A 9,829-nucleotide genomic window follows, 5' to 3' on the forward strand; every position below is an offset into this window, starting at 1 on the left:
TAACCTAACCTAACCTAACCTAACCTAACCTAACCTAACCTAACCTAACCTAACCTAACCTAACCTAACCTAACCTAACCTAACCTAACCTAACCTAACCTAACCTAACCTAACCTAACCTAACCTAACCTAACCTAACCTAACCTAACCTAACCTAACCTAACCTAACCTAACCTAACCTAACCTAACCTAACCTAACCTAACCTAACCTAACCTAACCTAACCTAACCTAACCTAACCTAACCTAACCTAACCTAACCTAACCTAACCTAACCTAACCTAACCTAACCTAACCTAACCTAACCTAACCTAACCTAACCTAACCTAACCTAACCTAACCTAACCTAACCTAACCTAACCTAACCTAACCTAACCTAACCTAACCTAACCTAACCTAACCTAACCTAACCTAACCTAACCTAACCTAACCTAACCTAACCTAACCTAACCTAACCGAACACCCAGTCACCAGCTCGCCGATAGGGAGACCGAACAGATGGCACCCAAAATACTGGCCCCGCACCCAGCAGAACAAACAGGGCTGCAGTTCAAAAACTTGGACGACGAGGAGCAGTACTTGCGTCACAGCGAATACGCTGTGCGCATATTCACAGATGGAAGTAAGATAGAGGGCAAAGTGGGAGCAGCGTTGTCGATATGGAACAACACAGCGGAAACCAGGGCCCTTAGACTTACCCTATCACCTTACTGCACCGTCTACCAGGCAGAACTACTGGCCATATGCAGGGCAACAGAAGTCGTACTTAAACACAAAGAGGCCACCTTTGGCATATACAGCGACTCAAGAGCGGCACTACAAACTGTAATTAATACAGGTTCCACCCACCCCCTCGCAGTCGAGGCCAGGAGCAACCTGAGAAGTTGCAGAAACCAGAATAAAACAATATCCCTATTCTGGATAAAGGCACATGCGGGGTTGGTCGGAAATGAGAGAGCCGACGAGCTAGCTAAGGACGCGGCCCTAAAAGGAAAGAAAAAGCCGGAGTACGACAAATGCCCTATATCGTTTATAAAGCAGGCTATCCGTACCGAGACAATAAACGTATGGGACGAAAGGTATAAAACGGAAGAAACGGCCTCAGTAACGAAAATCTTCTTTCCAAATGTGACGACAGCTCACAAAACCGTGCGAAAACTCCACTTTGATGGAATAATTACACAGCTGCTCACGGGACATGGAGGGTTCTCCTCATACTTGAGTCGATTCAAGTGCAAGGAGAGCCCATCATGCCTCTGCGAACCGGAGGCTGAAGAAACGATCCAGCATATAATTACTGAATGTCCCATTTTCGCTAAACTTCGATATGACACTGAACACCTTTTAGATGAAAAACTTAGCTTAGATAACCTGGCACATGTAATTAAAAGTAAAAAACGAGAAATATTCTTACAATACTGTAGACAAATAACAGTTAAGGTAATAAATAGAAATAAGGTAGCATAAGCAAGATATGATAAATACATATAGTGAAGTATATGCATACATATCATATAACAAACATAGAGTAAAAAATGTAAAAATAAAGAACGCAAACATAGAAAATAAGCCAATTTGTAAAAATAAAAGTAAACGTAATAAAAAATGTACACTAATCCATAAACCCTTGATAGAACAGCAGTAACATATTATGTAACAATAGTAAAAATATAAAACTCCTGAATGTAAACAAATGGAGATTGTAAAACACAAAAATATGTAAATAAAGAAAGTACCCAATCCCCAAATTCCCGAAAGAATAGTAATAGAGTAGAAATAGAAAAGAGAAGAGTAAAATGGCCTCATACAGGCCTAAGTAAATTAAATGGTCACCCAGACATTAAGCAGCGAAAGATGATGAATGAAAGAAAGACAAAGTATGCAGAATGAAAGTGCGAGAAGAAAGCCAGCGAGAACTGGAATGAAAGAGTTAAAAATAGATATTGCAAAAACTGGCTCCAATCATGTTGGAGGATATGAAAAAAAAAAAAAAAAAAAAAAAAAAAAAAAAAAAAAAAAAAAAAAAAAAAAAAAAACCTAACCTAACCTAACCTAACCTAACCTAACCTAACCTAACCTAACCTAACCTAACCTAACCTAACCTAACCTAACCTAACCTAACCTAACCTAACCTAACCTAACCTAACCTAACCTAACCTAACCTAACCTAACCTAACCTTTTTTTTTTTTTTTTTTTTTTTTTTTTTTGTCGCAGGGGAAATGCGTTTATGCATTCACCCCCGGGCTGGGGACGCCCATTGGGGGGGTGATATGTGGGACTCGCTCCTCCCGTAACTCCCTCTGCTAGTCAGAGGGAGGGGAGGAGAATACCCACTAAAACCCCTGCGGCGTTTCCGTCTATGCCGTTATAGGGGGATGCAATGGGGTCGCGAGCATGTCACCACGGCATCCCCCCGGCAGTCCTGGCCCAGTTAACCGGGAATACCACCAGATTCGGGGAGAGTTAGCAAACGCATAACTATCTCTCCCCCGTCCCGTGTAGGGTTGTGTTATGCGGGTCCCCTACCCGCTGCCCTACTGGGGTATGCCACTGTTCAAAATGGCATACCGCCTGCGTCTCCTTCCCAGTCTTCTGCGTCGGATTGGGAGCGCATTCGGGTCTTCCTCCCGCTCTCTCTCCTTGGTCTCCTTCTGCGAGACAACGGTGTCGCAGAAGGAGACCACTGCCTCCCAGGATCTCTCGCCGTTCAGCATGGCCGCCACGACGCTGTGCAGCGAGAGATCATCCGTCCTAATGGCTGCCGCCAGCGCACTACGCTCCACGACCCAGTGATTGCACACCTCGAGGGTGTGCTGGGCCGTGTCATCCGTCTCACCACATTCATGGCAGGCTGGGGTAGGCTCGCGACCAATCCTGTGCAGGTAGTGCCCGAAGCATCCATGCCCGGTCAGCACCTGCGCCAGTCTGTACCCCACACTGCCATGTGTCCGATCCAGCCATCTGTCCAACGACGGGAGAACTGCCCCTATGGTACGGGTTCCGTAGGGAGAGTTCTCCAGGTCCTCCTTCCATTTTTCGCGCAGCCTTCTCAGCGCGATTTTGCGCGCATTTCGCACTTCTTCAGGAGCAGGGAAATTTCCTGCCTCCCTGCTCCTGATTCTCCGCATATGCGCATCGGCGAGCACCCCAGCGACCAGTTCCCAGGGTGGGGTGCCCGCCAACACACACGCTGCCGCCCATCCTACCGTCACGTACGCCCTGCAAACGCGTATGGCTACAATTCGTTGGGGCCTCCGCAGTAAGGCTTTATTGGCTGGAGTCAGTTTGTCGGCCCAGATCGGGGCCCCATAGAGGGCCATCGATCGGGCCACTCCAGCATAAAGACGTCGGCATGCGTGGGAGGGCCCTCCCACGTTGGGCAGCAGCCGTCCCAGCTCCGAAGCCGCCGTCACTATGCGGGGAGCAATTTGGCGGAAATGCTCCTCGAAATTCCACCTCCTGTCCAGTGTGAGGCCGAGATATTTGATATGGGGCCTCACCTGAACGTCCTCACCACCTATTCTAAGAGAGGTACCCGCGGGCACCCTCCATCCTCTTCTCCCGAAGACTATCACATCGGTCTTCGGGAGGGAGACCTTCAGTCCTAGGAGGCGGATTCTTAGGACTATGAGCTCCGCCGCCACTTCCGCCCTCCGCAATGCCTCTGTCAGTTCCCCGCCCCGAACGGCCACCATTGTGTCATCAGCATAACACATGAGGGCCATTCGGGGGAGCAGCACTGCACGGATGGCCCAATCGAAGCCAACGTTCCATAACAGGGGTCCAAGCACCGACCCCTGAGGAACGCCGCAGGCCATTCGTCTCTCTAGCCGTCCGTTAGGTGTATCGCAGACCACCACCCTGTCTGATAGGTAGTGGTCAACGACTCGCCTTAGGTATAGGGGCACCTCGTGATACTTGAGTGCCTCCCGAATCACCGAGTACGGGAGGGTACCGAATGCATTAGCGATGTCCAATGACACCGCAATGGCTCCCTCCCCTCTTCTTTGGGCATCCTCACAAAAGGCCCGAAGTGCCCCCAAGGCGTCCATTGTAGACCTGCCATTCCGGAACCCATACTGGCGGTCCGAGAGATTTGGCCCCGTCTCATTTAGGTGCCGGGTGATCCGGGAAGCTACTATGCGTTCGAGCATCTTCCCGGACTCATCCAACAGCACAATGGGCCTCCATCCGGAAGGGGAATCCGCCGGTCTAGTCTCCTTCCGAAGGAGGCACACTCTACCCTCCTTCCAGCACCTTGGAAAAAGCCCATCCTTTAAGCACTGGTCAAAGATGGATTTGAGGCAGTCTCCAAGGTACTCCATCACTATAGGGATTATTTTTCCGTGTACCCCGTCCGGACCAGGAGCTTTTCTGCAGGCTCTTAATCTATGGGCCACATAGGCCATTTCACCTTCCGTCACTAGGGGTACCACCTCCGGTTCCATCAGTTCCTCCTCTCGGGGGACCACCATTGCAGGCGGGTTGAATTCTGGGGCTGGAGGAAACAGCCCCTCTAATATGTTTTGGAGGGGCCCCATTTGCATTGCATCCATAGGAGCGGCCCGGCGGAGCTTTTTCCTTACAAGTTTGTAGGGGCGCCCCCATGGGTTCTCGTCTAGAGAGGCCAAGAAGGCCGTGTGCGCCGCATCTTTCGCCTTGGCAATGGCGAGGCTCAGGGCCCCCTTGGCCTCACTTAGCGCTACGTAGTACGCGTCTAGCTCCTCCTGTGTGTGCCGTCTTCTTCGGCAGCGCGTGTATTGCCGACGTGCCGCATTGCTGGTAAGCCGTAGAGCGGCAACCTCTGGACACCACCAATATGTGGCCCTTTTCCTTCGAGGTGGCCCCGCTCTTCTCATTGAGGCGTCGCAAGTCCTCGTGAGGGAGGCCCGGAAGTCGAGGGCCATAATGTCCACGTTGGCATCGTCGGGTAGTTGCCGCCCCCATCTAGCTTCTACCATAGCTGCTTCTCTGGCCGCTTCACGGTCCAGGGAGGCCAGGCTCCATTTCGGCAGGTTCCCCGCTCTTCTCGCCGGTCTGGGCTGTTGGCATTGCCGGGCTCTGGAGACCCTCATTCTGATATATAAATGGTCAGAGAGGGTCTCCGTGTCTGCTAGGACTCGCCAGTCTGCTATGCGTGCTGCCGCCACTGGGGAGGCCAGTGTGACATCGACAATTGATCCCCCCTGGCGGCGCACGCAAGTGTCGGTTGCGCCCCGGTTGACCACCTCAAGTCCGAGTCCAGTTAACCAGTCCAGGAGTACCGCTCCTCTGGGATCGGTCCTAGGGGAGCCCCAGGCAGCGCATTTGGCGTTTAGATCTCCCAGGACCATTATGGGGGAGGGAGTCGCTCCAGCTACCGCCCGTCCGAGCCTCTCCAGGTAGGCCTCAAACTCCCGCAGTGGCCTATTAGGGGAGAAGTAAACACCAATTAGTACAATATCCCCCAATTTGGCCACTACATAACCAGAGCCGCAAGCCAGTCTGGAGAGGGGCAGACCACCCATAGCCGGCGCCACAATGGCTACCGAGCCGTCCCTATCGCCTACCCAATTTGACTGCGAAGGTACATAATACGGCTCTGCCACCACGGTCGCAGCAACCCCCCACTCCGCCATGTGCTGGATCATGAGATCTTGTGCACGAGCGGAGTGGTTTACGTTACATTGGAGTACCTCAGCATCTTGTATTAGAGGCATTAATGTTCCATAAGCTGTCGTTCCGTCCGATTTTCATGTTCATTCGGTAGGGCGGCCGCGGCGTCAGCCGTGGGACCGGCAGTGCAGGCCTCCTTCCCTCTAACTGGTGGGGGGGTGCAAGCTTGTCCGCCCATCACATGTCCCGCCTTTAGTCCAGCATGGTGGCATACGGCACACCAGGGGACCGTCGCGGTGCAGTCTTTGCTCCTGTGGCCTGGTTTGCTGCACCTATAGCAGCAGCTGCCTCTATCCACCAGAGACGGGCACAAGGGCCTCGTATGTCCCGTCCCCATGCAGCGGTAACAGCGTAAGGGTAGCTGTTCCATAGCCTCCACACGTGCCGCTGACCACCCGAGCATAATGCGTCCCGCCGTAACGACCGCTTTAGCCACTGTTAGTGGGCAGCGTACAATGACTGAGCCGGATCCACTACGTGCCGTTCTTATTGTTCCAACCGTCACCTGTTCCTCCTGGCATTTGCCGCTGGCGGCAACCTCTTTTTTTTAGGATCTCCGGGGTGACGGACTCGTCAAAGCCGGAGATCCTTATTTCGGCCTTTTTGACTGGCCGGTATACTTCAGCCACGTTGCCCACTAGATCGCGGAGCCGATCCACCAGGTTGTCGGCAGCCTGACTGCTCTGCGCTCCAGGAACCTCAATAATTCGCGCCCCTGTGGCCGACTTGCGCACTTTGAGGTAATCCACCCCAAGTTCCGCCAGTTTTAGCGTGGTAGCCCTTTCCATGACCGATCTGTAGTCTGTTTGAGCATCAGGCTTAAGAACTACCACGACCGCCGCCATAGCTGGGACTACTAGTTTTGGAGCCGTCGTTTGTTTCGGAGCTGGGCCCTTGCCCTTGCCCTTGCTCTTCTTGACCACCGTGGTCCACTTTTCCGGTGGGGGCGCAGGCGGCGGAACATTCGGACGAGCCGGTTCTCTTTGTGCCCTATTAGTAGGGACCGCCGGTTGGGATTTTTTGACCCTAGGCGCAGGTATAGGTCTGGTTCTGCCCTGTCCAGCCGGTGTCGGCGGCAGCTGCGGCTTTTCCGCCACTCGGGGGGCCACCCCTGGTGTTTGTTTAGACGCCGTTTGGGAGACCGGCTGAGATGCCCCCTTGTTTTTCTTATTCTTTCTGGGGGCGCTAGGCTCATCGGGTTGGTGTTCCGTCCCTTCCAGGTCCTGGTGCATCCTCTTATCGGAGGCCAGTGGAGGCCGCAGGATGGTTTCAGGCAAAAGGCGATGTTCAATGCCTTCTATGCGAGCGTTGAGTTTTTCCCCTAAGGTAACGAGCATCTCCCTTTTGAGTTTCCCCAGGCTTGCATCCATTAAAGCGGTCATCTCCTGCATCAACTTTGTCATATTAATCTCCCCAGTGGGCTCCGCGGGAAGACTCGGAGCCAGTGATTGTCGCTCCGAGAACGCTCTTCGCAGCGCTTTGGTCTCGATCTGGAGTTGTGCTAGCTGCTCTCTCATTCTCTTGTTGTCCGCTCTTAAGGAGCGGACAATCTCCGTCTCTTCTAAGGAGTCCGCTACGTCCATCAATTCCCTACAAGCTCTGTTAATGCTGCCCCATACGCTTCCTTTTAGGTTGCTGCTTTTCGCCGCCTCCTCCATTACCGTTTTTGCGCAGCGTCGCACCAGTGCCACAGGGTCTCCCCTAGCGCTGTTACTCTGCTCTTCGTCAGCGCTGGGTCTCTGGGCTGTTGCATCCGGCGGTACCAACTGCGAGGCACCCCCACGTGTCTTGTGTGGAGTGTAGTTGGAGTCCTTTCCGGGCTCCCTCTCCAACTCTTCATACTCCATCTCCTGTAGGCGGGCTTTTGCCTCATGGAGGCCAACATAGGCCCCCTTTGCCTGACCTCTTTTAGCAGTGCTCTTTTTTCGTTCAGGAGCGTCTTCGTCACTGTTGCGTTTCGGCCTTTTCAGGTTAGCCTCCTGTATATCCATAAGCGCGACATCCTCCTCTGGGCTGTCTTCGTCGTTTGAGGAGGCCCCTGATAAGCGCTTCTCGTCGTCCTCTGCCGTCCAGAATCGGAATCTGGGTCTGTTATCTGGGGAAATTGTCGGAGAGGGTGAGCGTGAATCAACCCCTCTTCCCCCCATGTATCCCCTATCTCCTTCCTTTTCTGACTCGTCACCAGAGTTTTCCCCGTTATTTTCCTTGCTTAAACAAGATTTCCCCCTCTTTCCGTCATTCTTTTCTTCACCTGTTCTGGTACCCTCTCCTTTATCCTTCTTTTTATCTTTTTTCCTCCTGTTTTGCCTGCTATTAGGTCGACTCCGGGTCCCTGCACTTGATGAGGTCTCCGATATCTCAGCATCCGATGGAGGCGCCGTCGACCTCGTTGCTTCCTCTTGAGCATTCTTAGTGGCTGATCCACGAGTGAACCGTCCCTTAGAATCTCGCGTTGGCGAACCACCACCCCTTAGCCTTAAAGTGCCCCGCTCTAAGCACTCTTCAGAACTGAGTTCCGGGCCGCTTGCGCCAACCGTCCCAACCAGGCGTCGAATCCACACTCGGGAGACGCCACCGTCCCTATCTTTTTCCGCGCCTGTAGCGCCCACCATACTAACTTCAAGGTTTGATTTGTTTTTTGTATTAAATGCCATTAGATTCCCACGAGAAGGGGAGAACATAAAACTCCACAGGGGCAGAGATCCCCGTACCCAAACTGTGGCCCTATATACACTGTGAGGTCGGGCGGTATCACAGGATTGGCCACTAGTGACTGATGCACACCCCAGCCGCTCTAAAAAGAGCACCCCCGCACGGTGAACCGCCATGCGAGGGATTGTGGTTTTTTATTGAGGTTATCTCCTCTTGACCCGGCCGACCAAGGCAAGGCCCTCGGTCCCATCAAAGGCTGCTAGACTTGACAACAACACCTTATCATTTGGGATAACGAGTTTGTGACGGTGGCCGGAGCCTGTCCACCCGGTTTCTACACTGAAAGCGGGCAGACCCGTCCTGCTCTTGATAGTGTCCCTCACTCTTCGCCTGCCCGGTATGGGTAGCCCTGTCCGGTATAGCCTAGGAGATCACGGAGACACTCCAAGAACCCCCCCCCCCCCCCGGGTTAACCCCGGGTGTCGGGTTATTGGCAACACCGGTAAGCAATCCCACGCAGGAGATCACTTACCGTTGCCCCCAGGGCGCACCAGCCATGAACCATTCCCTTGACTGCGAATCCGCAAGGATTAACAGAGATTGGAATGGCCCAGACCCTCGTGGAGGTTACCCGACCTAGCGCCCCAACCTAACCTAACCTAACCTAACCTAACCTAACCTAACCTAACCTAACCTAACCTAACCTAACCTAACCTAACCTAACCTAACCTAACCTAACCTAACCTAACCTAACCTAACTCAAAACCAAACCTAACTCAAAACCAAACCTAACTCAAAACCAAACCTAACTCAAAACCAAACCTAACTCAAAACCAAACCTAACTCAAAACCAAACCTAACTCAAAACCAAACCTAACTCAAAACCAAACCTAACTCAAAACCAAACCTAACTCAAAACCAAACCTAACTCAAAACCAAACCTAACTCAAAACCAAACCTAACTCAAAACCAAACCTAACTCAAAACCAAACCTAACTCAAAACCAAACCTAACTCAAAACCAAACCTAACTCAAAACCAAACCTAACTCAAAACCAAACCTAACTCAAAACCAAACCTAACTCAAAACCAAACCTAACTCAAAACCAAACCTAACTCAAAACCAAACCTAACTCAAAACCAAACCTAACTCAAAACCAAACCTAACTCAAAACCAAACCTAACTCAAAACCAAACCTAACTCAAAACCAAACCTAACTCAAAACCAAACCTAACTCAAAACCAAACCTAACTCAAAACCAAACCTAACTCAAAACCAAACCTAACTCAAAACCAAACCTAACTCAAAACCAAACCTAACTCAAAACCAAACCTAACTCAAAACCAAACCTAACTCAAAACCAAACCTAACTCAAAACCAAACCTAACTCAAAACCAAACCTAACTCAAAACCAAACCTAACTCAAAACCAAACCTAACTCAAAACCAAACCTAACTCAAAACCAAACCTAACTCAAAACCAAACCTAACTCAAAACCAAACCTAACTCAAAACCAAACCTAA

The 9,829-nt window shown here is 51.4% G+C and overlaps 1 protein-coding gene across 1 annotated transcript; it reads right to left on the minus strand.

Moving 5' to 3' along the window:
- Window positions 1–6,127: 6,127 nt before the first annotated feature.
- On the minus strand, window positions 6,128–8,266 carry LOC134794539 (uncharacterized). Its single transcript, XM_063766350.1, has one exon. The coding sequence runs from the start codon at window positions 8,264–8,266 to the stop codon at window positions 6,128–6,130; it is 2,139 nt and encodes a 712-aa protein (XP_063622420.1).
- Window positions 8,267–9,829: the final 1,563 nt, after the last annotated feature.

This window comes from Cydia splendana, chromosome 10, assembly GCF_910591565.1.
Source record: "Cydia splendana chromosome 10, ilCydSple1.2, whole genome shotgun sequence".
In the NCBI taxonomy this organism is placed as follows: Eukaryota; Metazoa; Arthropoda; class Insecta; order Lepidoptera; family Tortricidae; genus Cydia; species Cydia splendana.

What these genes read in the sequence shown, in the direction of transcription:
- LOC134794539 (XM_063766350.1), bottom strand. Translation starts at nt 8,266, where the DNA reads ATGGTGGGCGCTACAGGCGCGGAAAAAGATAGGGACGGTGGCGTCTCC.